This window comes from Oryzias latipes, chromosome 19, assembly GCF_053564925.1.
Source record: "Oryzias latipes strain Hd-rR chromosome 19, Olatipes_Hd-rR_3.1".
Classification (NCBI taxonomy): Eukaryota; Metazoa; Chordata; class Actinopteri; order Beloniformes; family Adrianichthyidae; genus Oryzias; species Oryzias latipes.
Genome location: NC_136255.1, coordinates 18605415 through 18631022, shown reverse-complemented (window position 1 = coordinate 18631022; position 25608 = coordinate 18605415). Strand labels below are relative to the sequence as shown.

At 41.4% G+C, this 25608-nt stretch overlaps 2 protein-coding genes and 1 long non-coding RNA gene across 11 annotated transcripts in view; 2 read left to right on the top strand and 1 right to left on the bottom strand.

Moving 5' to 3' along the window:
- mpripa (myosin phosphatase Rho interacting protein a) overlaps positions 1-13261 on the top strand; it is a 45892-nt gene extending 32631 nt beyond the window's left edge. For 4 of the 9 annotated variants that reach the window (XM_078937325.1, XM_011488131.4, XM_011488132.4 and 1 more), the window contains 13 exons: positions 58-167; positions 300-338; positions 1704-2400; positions 3264-3380; positions 4107-7766; positions 8608-8755; positions 8837-8942; positions 9830-9989; positions 10089-10196; positions 10276-10362; positions 10430-10592; positions 11345-11427; positions 12009-13261. In XM_078937325.1, the coding sequence (XP_078793451.1) occupies positions 58-167; positions 300-338; positions 1704-2400; positions 3264-3380; positions 4107-7766; positions 8608-8755; positions 8837-8942; positions 9830-9989; positions 10089-10196; positions 10276-10362; positions 10430-10592; positions 11345-11427; positions 12009-12080 (5550 nt within the window). In that variant the 3' untranslated portion in view covers positions 12081-13261. Of the gene's footprint in view, positions 1-57; positions 168-299; positions 339-1703; positions 2401-3263; positions 3381-4106; positions 7767-8607; positions 8756-8836; positions 8943-9829; positions 9990-10088; positions 10197-10275; positions 10363-10429; positions 10593-11344; positions 11428-11580; positions 11663-12008 lie in introns of all 9 variants that reach the window. The other 5 variants (XM_078937326.1, XM_078937323.1, XM_078937324.1 and 2 more) reach the window with 2 other exon arrangements.
- Positions 13262-15317: 2056 nt separating this feature from the next.
- Positions 15318-20387, bottom strand: prr35 (proline rich 35). Its single transcript, XM_004080519.5, has 4 exons — positions 20219-20387; positions 19811-19852; positions 16577-18111; positions 15318-16491 (listed from the first exon to the last, which is right to left on the bottom strand). Exons 3-4 carry the CDS (start codon positions 17947-17949, stop codon positions 15678-15680), a joined length of 2187 nt encoding a protein of 728 aa, XP_004080567.1. The 5' UTR covers positions 17950-18111; positions 19811-19852; positions 20219-20387; the 3' UTR covers positions 15318-15677.
- A 58-nt stretch (positions 20388-20445) lies between these two features.
- On the top strand, positions 20446-22203 carry LOC144987831 (uncharacterized). Its single transcript, XR_013651503.1, has 2 exons — positions 20446-21359; positions 21474-22203. It is a non-coding gene; the product is annotated as an uncharacterized LOC144987831 (long non-coding RNA).
- Positions 22204-25608: the final 3405 nt, after the last annotated feature.

Below are 25608 nucleotides of genomic sequence, written 5' to 3'. Positions count from 1 at the left end.
AAACCCATCAGTCAACTTGCTCGTCATAAAAAAATAATAATACCTGTTTGTTTTCAGTGCAAAGAGGGAGCGTGCACCCTGTCAGCCATGACCTCTGGCATCCGTCGCAACTGGATTCAGGCCATTATGAAGAATGTGCGACCCACTATTGCCCCTGATGTCACCCGGTAATGCTAAGCCAGGCTTAACACTAACAGATACACCAGATGCTTTTCTCACTTTATTGAAATTCCTGTCTCCTCCTCACCCTCAATCCTTCCTCTCTTCCACCTCAACTGGTATTTTCAACTTGCTTCCAGGAAAAACATCTCTCTGAAACTATCCGTTCTGAAGCCAAGGTTGGAGTGCTTGTGTGTTGAGTTTCGCTCCTAAACAGTGATGTCATTGCTCAGCAATGTCAGCCCCGGCGTGTTTGTCGCACCGCCATATGTCATGTGGTTGAGTAATGTCTCCCTGTCAGTTTTGCCACCGTAGAGGCACGCATCAGCATACTACGATAATCTGCCCAACACTGCAGACCAATGCTAATCGTCAGTGTAATGTAATGTTCCCGCAGTAGGCTTTGGAAATAGTGACAGTGTGATGCCATTAAGGTGAAAAGGTCTGGAAAGTTCTCATCAAGATGTCTAAAGAATTCCTGTGTTTTTTCCAGCCAAAACAACAGATTGCATCACACGAGATGCTGTGTAAATGCCAAATGTACTCTGACCAAAACACTTTTTGTTAGCTTGCACTGGATAAGGCTGCTGTTATGGGGTTTGCATGAGAAGCATTTACTGTTTTTTATGTACAAATCGCTTTAGCATAGAAGCTTAACATCTGCAGTCAGGCCACCAAAGCTGCTTTCAGTCTCAGTCTCTGCCTTAGTAAATGTCCTGGTATCAATGCTGTGATGTGGATTTATTCCATTAATCTTTATTGCTGTATGCTCTTTAATCAGGGTATCTGCAGGGCATAAAGACTGAGAAATGTATTTCTTCAAAACGCCTGCTGAGGTTTTGGTCTTAAATATTCATATTAAACAGAATAATTTCGTTTTTTCTTTCAATATCTCATACTAGATTTAAGTTTTATTTATATGACTACATTTTCAGACTGCCAGTTTTTTAAAATGTCATTGTTTCATCACAGCTCTGGCATTGCTTGGTCACTGAAAATAATCCACTTCAAAGCTAGTCTAACATAGTGATGTCTAATTGCTCCGTTTTTCTCAAAGCAACTCATTCATTTTTTGGGCTAAAAATTAAAATAGTGATAAGTGGATTTTTATTGGCCATTTAAAGAACTGGAGCTGGAGCTTCCAGTAGACTTTCTGTGTGCAAGGGCAGCTTAGTTTGTTAAAAAACAAGAGATTGATGAAATTCATAGAGTTCAGTCATTTTTTATCTAAATTTTCTCCACACAAGTGACTTTCTCAGTTATTTAAAGGCTTTAATGAACAGATACATTTCCACCCCTTCAGTTCATTTTTTAAAATCATGAATCGGCTAAATTACATTTATTTATATAATCTATTATCTATATATTCTAAATCCAAGTTTGGTCCTGCAGAAACTCTGAATGCGCAATTACCAGATGCTTTATTACTTATAAAGTTCTAGTTTTGTTTGTTTTATGTGACTTAATTGTTATACAATCACATCACACAGTAACATACATTTTGCTAGATTTTAAAAATCTTTTTTTTTTTGGTTTATATTCAGATCCTTGCCTGATGAGAAGATAAAAGGTGATGTGACTTTGGAGCCGTGCCCTCAGAACACACCTGAACCTATCCCTCCTCTGGAGGTGTCCATGTCCGACGGGCCCAGACAGGAGCAAGTCCGCAGTATCGCCGCTCCCGTCTCGGAGCCACGCAAGAGCAGAGTGCGTGAGCGCCGACGAGAGGGCCGCTCAAAAACCTTTGACTGGTCCGAGTTCAAGGTGGACCAGACGGAAAAGCCCCCAAAAGAACGAGCGGACACGGTGGACTTCAGCTCTTCCTGCTCCACCGCCTCCTCCTTCTGCTCCCCCTCTTCCTCTGCTTCCTCACTGGCATCCTCTCCGGTCTCCTCCTCATCCATGCAAACCTCCTCCGTTTCAGTTCATCCACCTTCAAGAACACCGGAAATGGAAAACATTAGAAGTGGAGGAACTGCTCCAGTTTCAACAGTGAAAGGACAGCCATCATCTGCTGATGGTCAGGAACAAGGGAAGATGGAGCTCGATCACCCAAACGTTCAAAATCACAAAGACAAAAGGAGCAGTGAAACGTCAAACGTGCAAGAAGAGATCGAACAGCGATGGCATCAGGTGGAAACGACACCCTTAAGAGAAGCCAAGCAAGTTCCCATAACCTCGACGTCCAGAAACTCTGAGCGGCTCCCTGCTCATGAACTCGCAGCGCTGCTGGACAAGGAGGTACCTTAACGCAACATCACTGAATATTCATGAGGTTTTGAGCTGCCTTACTATTTGACATCCATTAAGAGCTAAAGAGGCTTTGACTTGATAGAAATGACTCCTTTTCTATTTTGTTTTCTAGTCAAATAAATGTTCTTTGTGGTGCAACATGGGTTTCAAGAATACCAACTCCACACAAATTTAAAATTAGTTTCATTAATACATAATAGTTTCAAAAGAACTTTTCCAAAAGAACGTCTTAAGGCTTTTACAGTAAACTTTATCCATATATATGATCATATATTGCCTTTGGCACACTAAAGAACACATTTTTTATGAAATAAGAGTTATTTTTGTGGTGCATTTTCCTACCCGCAAGTAAAATGCCTTAATCTCTGAGGCGTCGCCTTTCGCTCCATGGGGGTGCCGCCCATTTCATGATGTCAACCTAGAGCCGCCCTCGGCAGCGTGTCTGCATTTCACCTACAAAAACAAACAACCTCCAACCTTTGCAAAGATGGATGTGCACATGCATGAAGAATGAACATTATAATACACTTAAAAGCTCAAAACTTGATTTTGCATAGTATGGGCCCTTAATAGGTCTCCAAATATATGAATTACATATATTTATGAAGTTTTGTAGTTTTAGAATCATGTGTCACATGTTGGAACAGCCACTTGTTGATTTATATATATTGAACATCCTGTTTTCATTGTTTTTAATTAGGGATGCAACAATTTATTTTCAGTTTGGTTTTAAACTGAACGTTGAGCAATCCCTGGTTTTGATGTTTGGTTTAATGTTAATGTTTATTAAATGTAAGGTAGTTTTGATGTATTTGTTAAACAGAGACTGTTGCTTTGTTTGTTTTTTCCAGTTGGGACAGAAGCAAAAGGAGCTGGAGCAGCTGCAAGAGCAGAACAACTTGCTAAAAGAGCAGCTGGAAGATGCTTTAGGGAGAGAACATAGTGCCAGAGAGGGTTATGTGCTGCAGGTACCACACACAAACCCTTTGCTATACACATGGAGGAATCTTCAACAGAATATGTATAACTACAAATATCAGTGTCATATAAACTCACAAATTAGAATTAAGGTTTGAAATTGACAAAAAAACGGTTAAATCAAAGTAGGATTTTTGTGTGGCTACAATCGTTTTTAAAGAAGCTCCTACTAATATGGCGTGGGTGCTCATTTCTCAAGCTGAGATGCATGTCTGTGGTGATCTGAGCATGAGTTTTCACTAACTTGTGTTGACGGAGTTTCACATCTCCTGGGAACAAACCCTGACTTGATTTGTTTCAGGTAAGATGGCTGAACCTTGCGCTGTGCTTTTTCTTTCTGTTTGTGTGTCCTCTAGCAGCTTGATCTCTGCCTGCTTTGTTTTTTTCAGAAATGTAAACCCTACCTGCTAGGTACTTAAAAAGAAGTCAAGAACAACCAAAAAACAATGTTTGTTTTTTTTTAATTGCAATTAAGTTATTGTTTTTTTAATCAACAATTTGAGAAAGCTTTATTATTTCATTTGTTTTCATTTACAATCGGGTGAAATTCCGTTTTTCCTAGTGTCCTCCTGAAAAGCACAGTAAAGCCTCGTGGTAAAACAAAGAGAAGGTCTAAACCAGATTTCCGGGACAAATCTCTGAGATGTGATCCTCCGTTAAGTAGGAAAAGCAAAGTGATTCTCATTAATGAAACTCTCTCATCAATCTTTTTCAAGAGTGCTTCGCCTCCCTCCTCCTCCTCGCCTCGTAGAGTGCCATGGCAGCACTTGCACAAGCTCAATGAAGACCTGCAGAGTGAACTGGAGTCCCAAAAGCTCAAGCAGGACCTTGCTCAGCAGCAAATACGGACCTTGAAGAGAAGCTACACCGAAGCTCAGGATGCCGTAAACCGCCACGAGGCAGACATTCAAGCTCTCCAGGCAAAACTCACTTCTGCCATGGCGGAAATCTTAGTTGGGGAGCAGGCTGTAGTCCGAATGCGAAATGAGCTGAAGTCGGAGCAGCAGCGCTCCAAAGAGCAAGAAGAGGAGTATTATTGCAATGAAGCCACCTTAAGAGCTCAACTAAAGGACAGTGAAGATAGACTCCGGGATGTAGAAGCCAGCCTTTTGGAGAGAAGTCAAGCTCTCAGGCAGCTAGAGCGTCAGCAGGCCCTGCAACGAGACCACATGAGAGAGGTGCAGAGGTTGCAGGAGAGACTGCAAGAGGTTACTGCTCGGTTAGTTGCTACCGAAGAGGGCCAAATCCTGAAGGAGGAGCGCCTCAAGAAGGAGCAGCAAAGCATGCAAGAAAGTCATGAGAGGGAAAGACAGAGTTTGTGCAGAAGGTTAGCTGATGCTGAGCGTGCACACAAGGATGCAGAGGACAGACTGTTGGAGGCGGAGCAACAGGTGGAGGCCTTGCTGAGAGGGAGGCGAGCCTCGGTTAATAGGGAGTTTGAAGAGGAAATGTTAAAGTTGCAAGAGGATCTGGCCCAAAAAACAGACATGGTTGAGTCACTGCGGGAAAGCGTGAGAAGGCTTGAAGAAGAAAGAGGACATCTCACCTGTCGGTGTCAGGAGCTCCTCAACCAGATCACAGAAGCAGACCGCGAGGTGAACAAACTTCGCAACCGTCTGGAAACTGAAGAAGCTGATTATTGTAACCTTGAGCACTCGTATGAGAAAGCCACTCGAGAATTTCAGAAAATTAGCCACATTCTTAGAGAAAAAGAGGAAGAGATCCAGCAAACGAAGGAGATGTATGAACGACTGATGGAACGCAAGGAGGAAGACCTCAAAGAAGCACTGGTGAAAATGAGTGCCCTCGGTAGCAGCCTGGAGGAAACTGAACAGAAGTTACAAGTTAAAGAGGAACTTCTTTGTCAAATGAGTGAAAGTATTTTGCACAAGGCTGAGCCCTGCAACGCTGAAAAAGATCTGCAGGCCAAGCTTGTAGTCGCAGAAGATCGCATTGCAGAGCTAGAACTTCACCTCAGAGATCTTCAGTTGGACTATGCAGATCTACGCATGGAAAGGGAAAAATCCCAACACTCATTATCAAACACAGAGCTTACCTTGGAAGATTCATCAAAAGCCAATGAAATGGAGTCCCAAGCCAAGAGACCAAGGATTCGGTTTTCAAGTATTCAGTGCCAAAAATACATCAACTTTGAGGAAATGGATGCCAGCCTTAGCAGCAGCCTCTCTGGAAAACATAAAGACAACCAGGAGGAATATCCTGACTGCCCACCAGCTGAGGAAAACGTTTCCTGCGTTATTGCCCTCTCACAGTCTAGTGACCCGGAAAAGTTCATCTCCATCATACATGCCCTGGAAACCAAACTGCTCATCACGGAGGAGAAGCTGAGAAATCTCACGAAGAATCTGGACGTTCAAGAATCCTCTCAAGTAGAAGAAATTTCCAAAACTGAGGCCCCTGAGGTAGACTTTAGTGAGATTACTTCTGTAACGCATTTCACCAAGGCCCTGGTTTGTGTTGAGAACAGCCGAGAGAAAGTAAGCAGTATTCTGAGTGGCTCCCATTGTACCAATGATTCACGTCTGCACTTGTTGTCAGAAATAGAAAATGATTTGTTTAATGCGTCGCTGCACATTCGACAAGGCCAAAAAGAGGAAAAACAGAAGGAGGAACAGTCAAAGAGTGAAAATCAGAATTTTACTGCTGAGAGTTCCGATGCTGACGAACTCCAGATCTTTACCAAAACTTTGACTTTTGAGGCAACCGTTTTAAAGAAAATGGCCCAGCTGATTCAAACGTCCAAATCCGACCTGCTGAAAGCTCTTGTCGAGATTTGGGAAGACATTGATTATGCTAAAAGAACTGACAAGGATTCCCTAGCTTTAGTTTATGCCAGTGTGTTGTCTAGGAAGCTGATGCTGGAGAGCAGGTTCTGGAAGGAGCTGGAGAATGCTGAAACACACCTTCAAGCCAAAGAAAGCAGTTTATCTGCTGATTTAGACGTGAACACCTCAGTGGTGTTAAACACCTGTATCAAGGCAGAACTAGCTTACTCCATTCAAAACCTTAAACTTTGTTATGAAGAAAAATTCCAAATGCTCAAAAGAGAGTTAAGTGAAGTCCACAGTAACCTTCATCAAAGGGATGAGGCTCTGAAAGCTATTATTGAAGCTTCTAAAAGGCCTGATCTGTCAAATGTAATAAAGGAAGTCAAAAATACCTTTGGGTTTGGTGAGCAGAAATTGGCAGACATTCACCCCCCTGAACTTGCCCCCTACATGGAGCAAATTGAAATGGAAGAGGCCCGAGATTTGGCCGAGGAAGTTGTGGACAGGCAGCTAGCTGGTGTACTGTCTTCTTGTGCCGTTGAGTCTCTTCAGTCGTTCGAAAAAGCATACGACAGCCTCGTAAGCGAACTTCAACGACAAGCAGCGCTCCTTCAGAGGTACGCTGTGGAAATCGAAAACACCGGAAGCCATCCCGGATTGTCTAAAATGATCCACAGCGTTTTAGGTCGCCAGACTTCGCACGGTTTGACAAGCAGCTCATTTTGTATTCGAGAAGCCCTCATCCAGGCTCAAGTGGCTTATTTAGCATGTCGGTTGCAGGCCATGCATGAAGAAGACTTGAGTTTGTGTAAGCAGACCAGTCAAAACATGGACGCACTCGTGCAGCAGCATGCTCGCAATATAACGGCAATCCAAGAAAAGTATGAGAAGCGCTTACAAGAAGAGTGTCAGAACCTGATGGATACTGTGGTTGCTCTGGAGAGGGAGAACGAGACCCTGAAAAGTGAAATCGGCAAACGGATTGACCAACTCGCTCATTGGCAGGAGCAAATGGTCAGAAGGGAGGACCATTTCCTGAAGGAGGCAGAGGAGCTGAAGCAGAGGCACAGAGAGGAGATGAACCAAATAGAACAAGGTCGTGTGACGACAGAACTGGCCCTCATGGACACGGCAGCCGAGAGTCAACGAAAGCTGGAGGTTCTGCTGGTAGACATGGACAGCATGGAGGAGCGTCACGAGAGTCAGCTCAGAAAGCTGGAAGAGCAGTTTGAACAGAGGATGAGCGAGCTTCAGCAAGCCCACAAGGAAGAGATGGAAAAATTTCATTCCCAGTATGAAGAGACCCTCCAATGTGCCAAAAAGTACCAACTAGACCAAAAAACCCCTGAGGTCTCACTCCTGCCTCCATGTGATGAGGCTGCAACACCAATGGAGGAGGAGGAGCAGGGCACAGCTGCTGGAGAACGAGACGTCTCAGAGGTGGACTCCATGGTGGTTCTGAAGGACAGAATCCAGGAGCTGGAGACTCAGATGAATAACATGAGGGACGAGCTGGAGAACAAGCACCTGGAAGGCGATGTGGCCAGCCTGAGAGAGAAATACCAGAGAGACTTTGAAAGTCTGAAGGTTCCTGCTTTTTCCTTTATCTTCAGATACAGTCAGTGTGCTAGAGAGCCTTAGAGAAATCACTCAAAAATAGCAGATTTCCAGTTTGGAAATGGAAAATGGCATGGTTTTAGATTTTTATAAGGGGTATCCAAATTATATTCCAAGTAAGCTTTGATTATACTGGTTAAAGTGATGTCCCCATTTCTTCCTGACTCAATAAAAGCTCTCTTAATTGTGCAACTTTTTATTAACATCTTTTTCTGTTTAGAACTTGTTTTGTTACTTTTTGTTCATTTGAATAAACTTTAAAATTCCATGGATCAGAAAGCACCTGGAGGAAATTAGAATTGTTTTTTTTTTATTGCACTTGTTTTTATGTTAAAGAAAATGCAAATCAAAGGGTGATTTCTTCACATATCAGATGGGGGCTTTGAAAGAACAGCAACAGGATAACCATAAACCAAAAAGTAAAGTGATAAAAAATTGCAATTAATTTTTAGTTTTGCACGTCCGGACGGTGTGCGTGAAGCCCTACACTTTCTGATAAATTAGTGAAAAAACAAAAGGTTTTGGTCTATAAATCTACAGCGTTTCCTGTTGGGACATAAAAAATCATACCATTTCCCATATCCAAATAAATTAGTTTATCATTAAAACATTGCCTATTCTAAAAGCTTTCTTTCTGCTTTTTCCTGCTACTAATAACTCTTGGCTTTATTAGCTTATTTAGACTCACAGCTTCTCTTTGCATGCATACCAGTGATACTTTTATACGTATTTATTTTTACATGGGTGTAATTAAGAAAATCTGGAAATCTTATTGCAAAGGAGACCAACTGTTCACCCCGTTTCCCTCAAGGCTACCTGTGAGCGTGGCTTTGCTGCCATGGAAGAAACTCATCAGAAGGTGGTAGAAGACCTCCAGAGGCAGCATCAGAGGGAGATTTCAAAGCTCATGGAGGAGCGGGAACGTTTGCTGGCTGAAGAGACTGCCGCCACCATTGCTGGTAAAGTTTTGTTTCCTCTTAACACGTTTATAACGGCTTGAACTGAACTAAATGTTCTCTTGCATAATATTTTCTATGCAGCCATTGAAGCCATGAAGAATGCTCACAAGGAGGAGCTGGAGAAGAACCAACGCTCCCAACTGAGTGGACTGAACTCTGACATCGATGAGCTCCGCCTACAATACGAGTAAGTTTGATTCTTTCTTTTTTTTTAATCCTCTCCGTTTTGACATGTACTGTATTTTTTGGACTATAAAGTCGGTCGAGAGTATAATTTGCAGCAGCTAAAACATTTCAAAATAAATAATTAAAATCATATTTTTGGGAGAAAAATGCGACATTTCTGAACTAATCCGGCAAGTCTGGTTAAATGCTGACTTGTCTAATTTGATGCTCAATGCTTGTCAAAAATGTGTTCATAACCCAGATGCTCCTGCCACGTGTGCGAGGAGTTACCCTCAAGCTTTTAGCCTCATTGCTACATGGATGATGTTGAGAGATCAGGTTTATTTATTTTAATGAGCTCTGCACAAGCATCGATAAACACGTCTCCACGTCTGGGTTCAGGAGATCAGTTTTTTTTTTAGGGCAATCTTTACCTTCTACTGCAGGAGCTGCATCTGACGGCGCTTTCAGCGGTACTTCCGTCTCTCTCTAACTCATTTTGATGACTTGCTGTTAGTTCGAGGGAGGAAACGATAAAAACAAAAAGAATAATGTCTTGATGCAATTAGGAAAAATATAAAGTTCAGGATGAGATTCTCCATGTTTGTTTTGGATGATGGTGCTTCTTTTGTGCAGCTGTCTGAAGCAAATACTGACACACACACACCTACAGTGCCCTCTTGTGGTTGTTTGCCAAAGGGCCACGAGTTGTAGGCGGGAAAATAATGATTACCGGTACATGACCCAAAATTTATATTTTAAAAATGACATGTCGCCCCTGAGTATAGGTTGCATCCCTGGCCAATCTCACTTTATACTCTGAAAAATACAGTAATGCTGGATAATTGTTTTCATGGATTTAATAAAACTTTTTTCTTTTTTTTCTTTTTTATCCTTCTTGACGTTTAGGGAGGAGCTTCAGTCATACCAGAGAGAGCTGGAGGTGTTGTCAGAGCAGTACTCTCAGAAATGTCTGGAGAACGCTCACCTGGCTCAGGCGCTGGAGGCGGAGAGGCAGGCCCTCACGCAGTGTCAGAGAGAGAATCAGGAGCTAAACGCTCACAACCAGGTCACAATCTACAGGCATCAACCTACACAATTCCTGTTTTCACTATTCATATTCATACATGTCTGTGAGCTGAGGTTCAATCTTACCTTTTACCCACAGGAGTTAAATAACAGACTGACTGCAGAAATCACTCGAATGCGCTCCTGTTTTAGCGGAGAAACAGCCCTGTCCCCACTCACCCAGGGCAAAGACCTTTATGAGCTGGAGGTTTGTTCAAACATGCGCAGATTCAAATGCGCAAATCAATGCAAATGCATGAATCTTTCTTTTTTTTGGTCACTTGTAGGTACTTCTACGAATAAAAGAGTCAGAGATTCAGTATCTTAAACAGGAAATCCACTCTTTGAAGGATGAACTGCAGTCTGCTTTAAGGGTAAGAGGGACTTTTTCTCTGTCTTGTTATAATGTGGCAAAAGATAAAAAGTGCATTTTTTTTATAGGACAAGAAATATGCCACAGACAAATATAAGGACATCTACACAGAGCTGAGCATTGTGAAGGCAAAGGCTGACTGTGATATCAGCAAGTTAAAGGAGAAGCTGCTCATGGCTACCGAAGCTTTAGGAGAGAGAGCTGTGGAGGGAGCAGTCCCTTCTGGATACGGTGAGGGCAGCATACTCTCTGCCAGATGTTTTGCCGCCATGGCAACCCATATCGCCCTTAAACACAAGATTTGTCACCAACAATGGGAACCAACGCGTTCTTTGAATGACCATAACTCTGCAGCCGTTTGCATGATTGACGTAACTCCTGCATATTTTAACAGCAGAGAAAATCCCTTTTTAAGTGAGGTACATCAGCGCAAATCTGTTTTTCGCAGCTTTCAGAATCTGAAAGGAGTTAAAGTAATTCAAAAACCACAAACACTGTGTTGAAGACCCACTGTGGTCAACTTTTCAATAGCCTTCATTTAAATCATGATTATGCTGTTTTTAGGCCAAGTCAAACACCTGAGTCATTTTCTAGGAAATGGTTTCTGCAGAGCGACTGTAGTTCATTAGAAATGTGCCTGTAAGTTGTGGCCGGGACAGGTGACCCAGAGCAACCCCGCTCCTCTTCCCCTCCCCGTTGCTGAGAACTTTGAACAGGGAGCTTGTGGCCCATCCAGCTTATTTTCTACATCACAAATATTGATGTTTTTTGAAATAACATTGCTCAATCTGCTCCTGATTCAAAACGACTTGAATAAAGAAATACCGGTACTCAGAAATTTAATTTTAAGCTTAATTTTCTCTATATATGTCTTCCATGTTAAAAACACAGAAAACTCCATTATCATCAGTGGGGAGGTTAAAGAGTACACAAGGTCTTGTTATGATTAGAAACTGAAGAACTTTTGTTATCTGTGATTCTAGACATCATGAAGTCGAAAAGTAATCCAGATTTTTTGAAAAAAGAGCGATCAACACCCAAGCCAATAAGAGGACTAAGATCAAAGGTGAGCATCTTCTTCAAGTTAAACTGTTTCCGGTGCTGTGGTGGCTTGTAATTGTAAACCTTGTTCAATGTCTGTTGTAGCTGCTGTACCATTACAACGTGTTTTGTATTGTTTATGCCAAAAGTCTGTCCTTTTATGTGTTTTGTTCGTTAGTCTGTCACGGAACAGGTCTCATTGGATAACTGACTCTCCCAATATTGGGGTATTACCCAAACCCCCACTCCCAAGATACGCTGTAGGTATAGCATGACGAAGATTTGAGCATGTCCCCGCCCGCCCAGCCGCCCTTCGCATGATTTCCCTTTCCTTTGCTTCCCAGAATGCACAGCCAAGCCAGCTGAGCATCACAAGTCTGACACCAAACATTTTACAACTGCTGTGGATCTGTCTCCAAGCATAATCCAGGCAGCTCATCTGTGTTTCTCTGCCTAACTCTGTGTGCTTATTAAAATAATTTTTATTTTCACTTAGCCTTATTTTTTCCCCTTAACCAGAGCTTACCAACAAACACTTCATGGAAACGTCTTCACGTATTGTTGGACCTTATTGATAAATCCCCTTCTTTTTTTTTTATCTTACAGAGCCTGAAAGAAGGACTAACCGTGCAGGAGAGATTAAAGCTTTTTGAGGCAAAAGACTCCAGAAAGATTTGAATCTCACTAAACCTGACTTTTTTCTTTTCCTTTCCTTTTGCCTGGCTTTTTGTGTTTGGTCAGATGTCCATGTTTGTGCCTGCATCTGCTACATATTTTTTTATTGCAACTGTATAAGAAGATCTATTATTTCTACACCTTTCAAAAAACGTCACGTTAAACTGAGTTTATGGAATAGATATCTTTTTTTTTAATAATCATATAAAGATGAAATCTGGCTGAGTCGGAGAACTAAGCTGTGAAAGGGAGAAATAACAGCATTTAAATTGGTCCTCTAGAATGCGACAAACAGCAATACACAGAAAGAATAATATATATATTTCTTGATAATGACTTAAATATCTGCTGTATTTTATTATCGCCACAGTGTCTGTATCTAATGAGTTTTTTATTTTATTTAGTTTGATGTTGGAAAAGTTGTAAATACCTGCTGGAAATGTTCAGTTTGGACGCATCTGCTGTATTATAACTATGGTTCATTTGACGTGGGAAGCAATGTGAGTCTTGATTTGTACGCGAGTTTTAAAGTAAATATCTGTGTGAAAGGGGGAAATGAGGGGGGGGGGGGGGGGATTGAGAATGCACTTAACCACTTGACTACTTGAGGAAACCTGTTATTTTTGTGTTTAATCGTGTGGTGATTTGCAGACATTTGTCAGAGCAAGCAAACTTCATGACTTGTATTAGGTGAATATCACTACAGGCAGTTTAACTTTTATTTTTTATATCGTTTGGCTCTCAAGAAAAAAACGCCCAGTTTTACATTTTCCCAAACTGAAACTATTTAGGACTTTGCATGCCTAGACAATTTGAGTTTGCCTCATTTCTTGTATTGTTTTAATGTGGAACTTTAAACATTTATAAGCTTTGCAAGTCCTACTGTGTTGATGACTTTAAAGTGTTTTACTGTAAACTGCAGCCTGACAGCCTTTGGTCCACTTCCTGGTCTCTAAAATCTTGTGCCTCAGCTGAGTGGGAAACATCCGTGTAACTTCTGCAGCTATGGAATCCACACTGTACAGTATTCAAACCACGCCTTGTACATACGAACATGCCACATCAACAGTTTCTGTATTGTTTTAAACGTGTACTTTGCTCATTAGTTCTATATTAAATGTATCTGAATATTTTTTATTTCTATTTGAACATATCGCGTCAAATAAAGCAAGTGTTTGGAAGTATCTTCTTTTTTCACTCATCGGGTGTTTTTCATCGCAAACAAAGAAACGCCTCAGATCAAACTCCTTCAAACCAAAACTTAGACTCACCTGGATTTTGTTCAACAGCTCTGGGAAGAAGGAAGGAAATTGTCGTTTGCAAGTTTAATGGTCAGCAATGCATCTGTTAATGCAAACTGTAAGGATGAAATAAAAAGGGAATTTTAGTTTATAAATAGTTGGAGAATTAAAAAAGGGGTAAATTAAATGTAAGTTTTTTTGTTTTTTCATTCATTTCGTATAGCACTACAGGCCTTTAGAGCCAGTCTTCTACTTGTTTCCAACAAACCTGCAATTCTAGCTTGTAATCGGCCAAAAAAACACACCTGATCCAAGTAATCAGCAGCAGGTAGGACTGTTTTTTTATTTATTTTTTTACACAGCAGGTTGCCAGTCCTGGTAGCCAGGAAAATGACACTCCTGTAGCTGCAAAGATAAGGGAATGGATGATCCCAGATCAAATGTGCCTTATATATTTCAAGGCTTCTTCTCTGAAACCAGGGGCCTGGAACCTTTAAAGCCAATGAGAGCCACGTGTTTGGTAAAAAAAAAAAACCATTTAAAATTATTTTAAGCCTTTTATTTATAAAACCTAGCTTTTAAATATTTACAATAATTAAATGATAACATTGTTGTTTTTAGCAAATAATTTTTAGATAATTGTTCCTTTCAAAATAAAGCACATCCTGTGGCAATTTACTAACTTATTAATTTTTCAAAGCATTAAAAAAAATTTTAAAGCCAAAGAGCCACAATGGAGGGACAAAAGAACCACACGTGGTTCTGAAGCCTCAAGTTACAGACACCTACGCCTTTGCAAAAAAAGGGATCCTTGTCATTTACAAACTAAAACAGCAACAAAGAAACAAACACATCTATCTTTACAAAGTATGTTTATATGGTCTATTATTTTTTCTACCTATTTTTGATGAGAGCATTCACTTAGTTTGCATGTCTGCTTCCTTTTTCCTCTCAGGAGGAACTAAAGCAGAATTCCTCAGCAGAGCGAGTCTGGATTTGTCCACTTGATGGAGCCATCAGAACATCAAAGCTGCCAGGTGAAAACTTAAAAATGTAAACCTAAATTAGCCATAATTTAATATTTATAGGCCAAAGCCACAGTAGGATAAGGATTCAGTTGCAAAAGTGGAAGTGCCCATTTCATCTTTACACAAAATGAATAAAACGGCCACAAAAACATAAAGTGGTTCAGCAAAAATGCACAAAAAACGAAATATTTTAAAATAGTACTGATTTTTTGCTGCCAGGTCATCATTGTTAATGAGAATTTGTTCTCAACTGGTAAAATAAATGTTAATGAAAACACTAAATTATTTAAATATTTTTAATTGAAGCAAACAAAAAATGAGATGCAAATGTTGCAGTCGGAGTAGCTTTAATTAGAAGAACTGAAATATTTTTAATTCATTTTTAATGGTTTTAGGTTATAGATAAGGGTTTTAATCAAAAATGCTACATTTAAAAAAGTATTTATATTTATTATGCATTTCCCAACAAAATGATACGTAAGTGCAAAACTGTTTTCTTCCCTGTAAATTGAACTTTATTTTATTAGAACGTTTACATTTTGTAATCACAAGGAGAAGAATAAATTTGGAGAATTTAAACTGACGGCTATGGGATGGAGGTCAGGTGGTTCCTCTGGTGCTCCTGGCACTTGACCTTTGTTGTGTGTTGAGTGTTATGTTGGTGACAGGGCTGATCTGCTAATATGGAACGCTGGTAGCTGGCGTCCGACTTGAATCCACAGAGCGGTCTTCATCGTTCTGCTGACCTTTGCAGGGCAGCATCTTCTGCAGGTGACGCCCTCTGTGGCAGTTTTAGCTTCAGGAGCTGCTTCACCTTTAGTGCAGGTGCATCTGATCTGCTGAATATTAACTGTCTTTCAATGTGCAGAAACCCACTGCATGCATGAATAAAAAATGACCCTAATTCCTTTGGGATTTTTAAAAGATTTTTCATTTCCATCAATGTCTGTAATAAAACAACAATGGACTCAGTGTATAATACATTTTATTTTGTTAAGTAAAATGTACATCACATCATTTTTTTTAGAAACATGTTACCCTTTAAGGGAACAATATACACATTTGCAATATTTACAAGATTAGTCAATCCTAGTATTGATTGTCTTCGTATCCCAGTATTGATTGTCTTTGAACAATCAACGCCTCGGTGTGTTACAAAAAAAAAATCTGTCCTACTTTTCTATTCATTCTCTGTTTGTCTTTTAAGGTGCACATTTCTTTTGTGGAGACACATGAAAGAGTTCTTCCAGCCAGTGGATATCAAATGTGTGAGAAAGACGACAGTACATTGACCAACTGTGTGTTTTCTGTCCTGTGGGAGTGTCGGGAATTTAGCTGTCAGGAACAGCCAGCGGGCTCAGAGGACACTGAGACTCCAGGCGGTGTATTGATGGCGATCTCTTTTGAGGTTTGATAGAGGAGGGGATGTCAGTGAACATGACCGATCGACCGTCGGGACACAGCAGGACGCTGGAGTCGGCCTCACACTTGGTGGTTCTGCTCGGCCACAAGGCCTCAGCCGGCCTCAGGCCAAGGCCCCCCGGAGAGAGAACGTCTGTGTTTACCACTGAGGCCTGACTGATCTTGATCAGCATGTCCAGTGACTGCTTCCGACTTTCCAGTGAAGCCCTCAACGCCTTCCTGTCGTTCTCATCCTCATCCTCTTTTTTCTCGTCCAGCTCCTCATCCTCCTCCTCTTCCGTATCAGTTGTGTTGTCTTGAAGGCCGGCGTTCTCCTGTGCAATCTGCTCACCAGCCGAGTCTGTCGAGTCCCTCTTAACCGACAGGTCAAGAGGTCCATCACTCTGGACAGCTGACCTCTCCAGTGCCTGGTGGATGTGAGATAGCTCGCTGCGGATTTTGCTGAGGTGTTCCCAAAGGTGCCGCTGAGCACTAAGGTCCTCCTTTTCTAGGTGGGAGATCTTGTGCTCGGCCTCCTGATACTCCTGCAGCGCCTTGGAGAGATTGGTGAGGAGAGCAGCCACGGACTCAGAAGCTCCTTCCTTTATTCTGTCGGCGGTATTCGAGTCTTGGGTGCTTGTTTTCCCAGCAGGTGATAGAAAGATACTTTCACTATTGGGGCTTGTAAGAGGATTGTTGCACCACAGTTCACTGGACCGGACCTGGAGTTGAGCATCCTGCAGACTAACAGTAGGAGGAAGAATTAAATCGACAAATGATGAATGCTCTTATTTGTTGAGTCTGCAAAGAAATGAGAAAGCACATTTACCTGCTTCGGTAGAGTAGTTTGTCAGTCGTTGCAGTCTGAATGTTTTTCAGAAGGTTGACAGCAAAGCCCATGGTTGACTTCTTCTCTGGTGGTGTCTCCTGAATTCTCAGCGCACTTCCTGTCCTCTTGAGACCCTGGCTTGCTTTGCTTTCCTTGGCAGCCGTCTGCACTTTTTCTTCCAGCCTGCAGTTTTGATCAGGAGAGTCTCTCTGAGAAGACACCCAACTTGCTGGGGACACGGTGTTCCCTGGCATCAAAGCGGGCACCTTCCACAGATTGACTTTTGGCTGAAAGCCGGACAAAGGACCCACGTCCAAACAGTTAGTGGAAGTCTTAGGGGGTTTGCTGGCTTCATTCGGAGCGGAAGCAGGTCCGAATGCGTGTTCGCACAAGAAGGGGTAGAGGCGAGAAGGGATGATGGTTCTGTCTGTGTGTGCGGTGGAGGCTGGGTGCATCAGCTGAGTGGCTGATGCGAGGAAGGGAAGCTGGGTGAGCTGTGCGTGGGACTGAGAGCTGATGCTGGACGCTGCACCGGGCAGAGCTGAATTCACGTAAGAGAAAAGGCTGGGGCTAATGGGGTAACCCACTCCGAACATTGAAAGGTTGAGTCCAGCAGGGTCCTGGTAGTCAACCAGGGTGGGTGGAGGAGGGTAACAGGGTATTGAACCACTCACTCGAGCTGGAGCACCTTCTGCTTTGGTTTTCATGTGGCTGGATGCTAGTAGCCGCCAGTGCTCTGAAAGCAGCCCGGGAGTGCTGAGACACGTCTTCGGCAACTTCTGGTGTCTGAGGTGGGCTTCTACTTCTACAGAGCGCGCGCGGAACAGCTGATCTTCTAAAGATAGCACGTCACTCATCAAAAGCTCGGAAACTGGCTCCTTGAACCTGGTGCTGCCGTCTGCGGCATCCCCTCTGCTAAACATTTTCTTGGTGACCCCAGAGACTTCAACTTGCTCTTCCTGCCCTCCCTCTTCTTCTTCCTCCTCTCTGTGAATCTCCCTGCTCTCCCCCTCTGCCTCTACAGACCTCCGTTGCCCAGACTTCTCCTCACTGTGCACCGACTGCTCCACATCATCTTTCCTACCAACGTGGAGGCCGTGTGCCTGCTGGAAGGGTCGCAGCTGATCAGGGTGCAGGATGTTGCCTTTCTTGTACGGCCAGTCTGACTCAATGAGTAGGGACAAGGAGTTCTTACAGAGGCTGTACTTCATGTGATTGTACAGGTGGGACTTCTCCATGCAGGTAAAAGGACACTGGAAGCATTTGTAGTTGTAGGGTTTCCCCCATGGTCGAGGAATGTAATGGGGCTTCTTGGGCTTGCGCTCCTTGTGTTTGCTAGCAGACGTCACTTTGCAGATGTCGTCCTTGGACATGATGAAGGTCTGGTTTTAAAACAACGTTTGTGGAGGCAGTCAATTTTTACGCCAAACGTCTAGATTCTTCTGTTTTGTTAACGTGCATTTCAACTGAAGCAGGTTCTTCCTTTGTTTCCTGCATGAATTGACATTCAAAGTCTTGATTACTTGCGCCAAAACCTGTAAAACAAAAAAACAAAAAATACTTAGTGTTTTTTGCATTTTTCTGACAGACATCCATATTTGTGTGCACACCAAAAGGTTGTACGCACCATTGTGCACATATGTGTATTAGCTGAGCACATTTGTTGTCTTCCTAAGTGCTGCCACTAGCCTAACTGTAGGGAGAGTTCACCGCTCGCACTGTACCTGCCACTGCTCATTAGTTCCAGTGCAGCACCATGCAGTAGCAGGGCGCAGAGCTGGGGGGCAAACAGGGTGGTCACAGGGGACTCTGCACCTGTGCTGGGGGTCTTACGACACAGAGCTTAGGGTAAGAACCCTCGGAGGGGAGCTACAGGCGCAGCCATACTGAGGGTTGCGCAGTGCTGCCATGGAGGGAGAGAAGTCGGGCGTTTGAGGTTTGATTCCTAATGAGAGCCTGGCATTATGCCTATTGGGCGTCATTAGTGCCAGGACTGGGATCTGGGTCAGGACATAGAGTGTAAGTTCTGCACCCCTCATACTTTTAAATCTACAGTACAGAGATTAGGGTCAGGTGTATTTTGTTCATTGCTAACAAAATGTGTTTGGTGCCCATATGCAAATAAATTTATAGTTTAGATTGACAGAAAAAACATGAAATCTTTATATTTACTTTTATATAATTTTAGTCCTAAAAATATTGTAAAAAACATTAAAGTTGGGCGGATTTATTTCAGTCTTTGTGCTATTAATTTATTGGACCTTTTTGGCTCTAACGTGACCATATTTCATCTTTTTATATTCTGATCAAAAATTTCAACTCCCTTTATTTCAGCTCTGCGGTCACAGAAACTTTCTGATCTTTTCATAGCGAGAGGGATGCCGTTGGCTGCAGCCTGCAGTAACGTGTGCAGCTATTTGTTTCACAAGTTTGGAAACCCTCGAGGCTTTTATTTTGGGTATTTTTCCTCAGTTTTTTTTTTTTTTTTTTTGAAGATGAAAGCCTGGGTAAAGTTGTGGATCTCTGTTGTAAAGAAGAAGAAAAAAGTGGGAAAAAGAAAACCTTTAATCTTTTTCCGCTCACGTGCATGACAAGGTTTTGAAATAAAGGTTGTTGAGGTGAGCACTGGTGATGAATTGGCAGTTTCACTGATGGGCAGCCTAATCTATTAAGCAGCAGCGTGAAGGTTGATGATGAAGGACCCTGTGAGTCTAACGCAGGGTGGCAGGCTGCTTCCTGACTGCTCTCCCATGCGGACCCATAGAACTAGTCTGTTAGTGGCTGACCATTTGATTTGCTCACTTCTGCGCCTGAGGGCTCTGACCTGAGCTTTGAGCTCATAATGGAGTCTAACAGCTGCTGCTACGAGCCAATCAATAAAAATCATTTTTACAGTGCATTTTTCCCCTCTCCTGGCCACTGCTATCTGCACCTCCCTCCAGCAGCTGTGCACTTTGCCTCCCCATGTCCCCATATCCAAACCCTGCGGTCTTGTTTTCAGCTTTTAGGGATGATGATCATGCGAGTCCGACCGCTTGAACATCTATTGTGGCAATTAAGGAGTTTTGCCACAATAAAAGCTTTAACAAGCTGCACGCACAGCAGCCTCTCCACTCAACCTAGCACACTGAATCTTTTTCTAAAATATAAATATATACACACGCCAAATAATTATATTTTAGGTCACTTTTAAACACGTCTTTTTTGTGGATTCATGACAAATAAATACTGCACCTCAGATGAAAATTCTGTTTGCCTCCGTTTACAAAAAGAGTTCTGGAAAAGAAAAAAAACAAAAGAGTTTGTTGTTCAAACAGAAATGCAAGTATTGGATTAATTGTATAAAAGTTTTAAAAAATGCATGAATAATCCTAAAAAGTTATCTTACTGCATTGGTGTCAAAAACCTGTGATTCAATTAATTATTTTAATTTAATAATAAAACATTTAAAAAGTAAGTATATTTATCAGACATTTCATCTAAAATCTGCACACAAAAGTTGTAAATCACTAAAATAAATTAAACAAACAAACTTGCAGCAAAAATTATTTTCCAAGTCACCAGTCACCTTGAATTCCTAGTTTATGGGATCCTACATATACAATAGATTCTATATACACTTAAATATATATTTATTCATACCTAGAGAGCGTCCGGTTGTAGCTGTCTGTCACTCCTCGGCAGCAGTGGCAGCAGGGCAGCACGTCCCGCTCAAATGGGAGCGCAGACACGACTGTGGAGATATATATTGACTTGGAGCGCTGCCCTGAGGCGCTACAATACAGCAGCTCTCCCTCTCCTGCATGTACCCCCCCTCACCCCCCATTTGGATTGTCAAACGTGGTTTCTACCTTGCAGCCAGGATACAATACAGGAACTTCCACATTACTGGCAGAGGTGATGCAGTGATGGCTTCATGTTATTAGGGAGCTCAGATGTGATGATGGTTGGGTTAATTCCCACATGGGTGGGGGGTGGGGGGTATCTCTGCTGTTTATTTTGCTATCAAGATGAGATCATTATAGGATCAGTTATGCAGAAAGACAGATAAATGAACAAGTGTTGCAATATTTTCTACAGACGAACAAATATAACGTAGAAACAACAAAGAACTTATGATGTTTAGATCACATTAAACAAAATAAATAAATAAATAAAATCGTTTTTTTAGCGTACCATCAAACTTAAATGCAATCAAACGAAATATGTTTTAAAATGGGTTAAATGCATCATAACTGTTCTAATTTCGTCATTTACTTTTACTTTTTTTTTCATAATCAGAGTTCTGTTTAGCCAATAGTGTGTGTAAAATATCTGGAAATTAATATTGGTTTTAAGGTTGGAGTCTGTTTTTCCTGCCTTTTTCTATTTTTTGCCTTCTTTCTCTGTTATGTCTGTTTGTTGTTTCGCCCTTCCTTTCCCTTTTTTCTCATCTCACTTCTTAATCCAACCCTAATCTCCCAGCCTCCACCTCCTGTCCTTCCACCACTCTGGCTCTTGGGTCAGCTCCAGGTTCTCCGTTTCTCTCCCGTGGCTGCCCGGGTCGGAGGCCCTTCACGAGCCATCGGGCCTGCTGTCACATGCAGGCGGCCAAATGGAGACTGACAGGCTACTCCATAGAGCTTAACCATCTGTACCAAATGTGACAGCAGGGGGAAGAGGTTGTCTGGTAAATCAGGAGGAACGACGGAGTGCACTGTGACATGAGGAAGAAGCCAAGAAGAAGGAGATGCTGGAGAAACAGAGAAAGATCCAACGCTGTGGAGGCATAACCTTTTTTCAGGTCAGAGAGAAAATATTTTCAGAGAAAAAAAAACAGAATCCATTTACTCAATAATGCTCAAAAAAATGAGTCACTTTAACGACACTTTGTCTTTATTGTTTTACTTTATTACAGGGATCAAAGATCAAAGTTATTTCTGAGATATTTTCTAGAAATCTCTTCATTTTTTTTTTTTTTTTTCCACACTTCTGATCACTTTTTAAATGTTTTTTTCCTGAGCCGTCAAGGAAAGATGTCCAGAAAAAAAAAGATGCAAGAAGTTCATGAAGAGAACAACAGTCCAATAAAAATCTGACCTCATTTGCGTGGAGCTTTGGTTGTCAAACAGCAGAAATGTAAACGTTTCATGATAGAGAGGATTTAAAATCATATCAACTATAAAAACATTGTTTTTTATATATAGAGCAGGCGTCACAGGTAATGACGCTTTTACAGATTCAAAATAAAAGCCTATTAGTTTTATTTTTCTGAGCAACTAAGACAATCCTAATTCTTTACATACTTAAAAGTTTCTCTCGATTTATTCTTCTTCAGTCATTTTTTCTCTCTTGCTTTTTGTTCTTTAAAGTTTTTGTAAATCTTCTTTAGTTTTATCTTGTTTTTTTTTGTTTTGCGGTTTTCAGCTTTCCTCTATTTCCACCAGATATTATTGATATTAACCTATAGCTTTAAAGTTTTTTTTTTTTTTACTTATCCAAGTCAATGGGAGCTATCGTTTTCAGTACTGTCAGATTTGTTACTTAGCTGGCTTTTGATTCTCTCTGGTTTCAGTTTTGGTGACTTCATAGTCTTAATGTTGATCTTTGATTTTAAGTTTGGGTTTTTATTAAATATTTATAAGCCAGCAGTCTCCTGTTTTTCAGTTTTGTCAAAAAAAACAACAACACTGATTCGGACATTTGCAGCTTTAAATTTTACTTCCAACAGTTTACACAAACAGTGAACATGGCTACTTGTCCCACACTTGACCTGTAAATATTAGATTATCAGATTTAATCTTTTTTTTTATATACAAATCTTGTGCTTTGGAAAAAAATCGTTTTAATTCCAAGTTAACCATAACTAAGAAAGATTTCTTTTTCTAAGATGGTAGAAATATATTTACAGTAATATTATGGATTTTTTTTAACCAGTAAATTATTTTAAATTGTCTACAAATTTTCCATTGTCTTAGACATTTTAAATACAATTACTGACAATCAGTGTACAAAGCAAATATTTGAAATAAGTACTTTTTAAATAGATCATTTGCAAGCTTTTGTCCCTTTCTGTTTGTAAAATATAAAAGTGTTTTGTGTTTAAACTTTCATGATGGTAATATTTTAAGAGCTGCCTGGTTCTTAAACTAGCAGAAATCTCCCCGTTTTCAAAAAAGAGAGTCTGATTTTAGACGACTCGTTTGAGAAAAGGTTGGAAATGTAAAAAACTGTGAACACAAAAGTCTCCTGGCAAGTGGAGCATCCTTATGGAGCAGCATCTGGGGAGGCTGACAGCAGCACTCTGTTACCACTCAGAGAAAGGAACCCGAGGGCTGCAACAACATTGCTACCAGGCCGATCCAGCTGTGCCGACGCCTCCAAACACAGACACGACCGAACCCATGCAAATGAAGAGACATTTTCACAGTGAACCCCAAACCCACCATTCGACAAGATTGACTACATTCTGGGAATGAAGCATTTGCAGGTCTGCAAATGGAGAGAATTGAAAGATGGGGAGTGTGGCATGACCCCACACTCAGGATGAATCTTCAGCTTTTTTTTTTCTCTCCACTGCCTGAGTTTAAGGCCTGAGGTGGAATAGCTAACAGCTCCTCTCTTAGCCTGCGCTGCTGGGCACATTAACTAAACTCATATCGCTCTCAGCCACTATCTATTATTCATCCCTTTTTCCCCACTTTTCTCCTAGTTTTCAAAGAAGAAAAACTCTGCCACACAGCCACAGAACATCGGCTGTGCCTTTGGTGACTTCCTCTGGTTCTGCACTTCAATTCAAATCATTATGACGAAAGCAAATAACTTGCCTACATAATTTCTTATAAATTGTAGATATATAATTAGATTTAAACTCATTTATTTTTAAAAATTGTCTACAGTTGGCTGTGTGTTGTGATGATGCTGAACAGAGATAAACTTTGTCCTATTTTTATTGATGGCTGATGATCTTAAAATGGAGGTTAAAGTCAGAACAATGTAGTATCAGCTAAAAAAGCTTTAAGAAAAGACAAATATATTGCTGATAAGAAAGTAGTTTAGAGAAAAACAGAAGCACAGACAGATCACCAAAAAACAAAAATGTTTAACACTAGCAGTTAACGGTGAAACGGAGGTTTTGTTGATTTAGTCGGGGGTTTGAAGATGAAAATCGAGTTTTTTTTTTTAACACACTCTTGTAGCATTTGTCTCATAGTGGAGGATATACATATAAAATTGCATTACTGGGTATCTAATTGGTTGTGAACTAGAAAATGCTGTTTGAAAAGATTGTAGCAGTGACATAGGTGCTACTGTCGGCAGACCACAAGCTCCCTGCGGATGCATTCATTTGCAGACGAATAGATCCATATACGTCTTTGTTTCTCTCGTCTGAGCTGGCATCTAATTTAAAATAGATCAAAAGATGATCAAACTAGGACTTTAAAAGCTTGTCCATATGTTATCTGTGTTATATTTTCGACATGTGGAATGGTAAATATTTTAATTTTGTTGCAAACTGATCTCAGTTTTTTATGGAAAACACAAATAAAATGCACCCTGCTAGTGACTGCTTTGACTTTATTCAGGTCCATAAAGAGCATAAAATCCCAAAGTGCGAACAAAATGACAAGTGTCCTTTCAGAAGTGACTGCCCCTGCAGTATGTCATAAGAGAGAGCTGGGAGCACAACAATGAGGCATTTCCAGCCTCATCCTTAATTGAACATACACAATTATTCAGAAGAGAATGAGACGAAAGCTGGCGACTCTCCAGGATAAAAGCACAGCCTTCAATGGGAGCTGAGTTCATGTTGGAAAAGTCAAGGTTCAGTCATGAGTCCGTGCAGTTTTCTCTGCAGATATCGTTGCCCTTCTCTGAGCCTCGGCACAGACGGATGTGACTTCAGAATCAGAGCGGCCCTTGTTACTGTCAGTCTCTTAGAGGCGTTCTTTTGGAAAGAGATGCAGCCGATGCCCAACATCCAGAACTTCTGCATATTTGAGAGTGGGATGAACTCCAACGCGATCCCATGGGGTGGTTGACAGGAAGCAGCTGGTGCCATAGCTGTCCGCTTTTCTACTCATCGTCTCGATCATCCTGTCTTAACCAGCTGCCCCCTGAACGTGCCTGCAGGATGCTGGGTCTCTCTCGCCAAGGCACCTGTGGGTGTCACCTGATGGGGGAAAAGCAAGTGGAAATGAAAGCAAGCAGCCGATTCTGTCAGAGCACATCAGGGCTGCTGTCCATCACACCGCCAACCTTAAGGGTGTGTGGCAGTACGTGTGTTTGAGTGTGTGCAAGTATGTGCATATTAAGTCACTGACCCACGGGGAGAGTGTGCGAGTGTGTGCATATGCTTGTTCATCAATGCAGGGTGTGTGAGGATATGTGTGTGTGTTGGCGCCTTGATCCCAGTGAGTGAGCGAATCCATAAACACATGGACCTTCAGGGTGTGTGTATGTGTGTTTATCAGTGCAGTGATCTGTGTGAGATAGCTGCAGTGGCTGGTAGGTCACTGACAGACGCTGATTCCATAAGCCAAAGCTCCTTTTTCCTTGTACTGAGCTGAACTCTGATTTTGGAGCCGCTCAAAATCCAAATGCATCAAAAGTCTACATCTGATGGCGTCAAACACCTGTGTGTGCAAAAACAGAATCTTAAGGAAGTAAAAGGACCATTCTCTTTAAAGATAAAATGTCTTTATTTCTGTCTTGCAAGAAAAGGAAACTTTATCAAGAAATATCTTCAACAGCAAAATAATCTTAGTTTAAAGTCCCACAGCGACTATCTTCTGATCTATATTAAAAGTGTTCCTGGTGGTCTTTTATTTATGATTATACTTTTTTAGGCAAAACAAAAAAACTGTTGTTTCCTAGGACATAGTTTCTGCAGTGTTTCATCGTATGCATCTGAGTAGCAGACGGGACTGTTGGTGCAGAGTAAGCCTACCCCCCTTCCTATTATTCATCTGTTTAAACATTCTCCCCTAGCTTACAGCCCCTCACAACCCAAACCTAAAATTACCGGTGCAACAAAAATGGCGAGCAATATT

What these genes read in the sequence shown, in the direction of transcription:
- prr35 (XM_004080519.5), bottom strand. Translation starts at nt 17,949, where the DNA reads ATGTCCAAGGACGACATCTGCAAAGTGACGTCTGCTAGCAAACACAAG. An exon ending in AAACTACTCTACCGAAGCAG is followed by an intron (nt 16,492 to 16,576) that starts GTAAATGTGCTT and finishes TCCTACTGTTAG; the next exon opens with TCTGCAGGATGCTCAACTCC.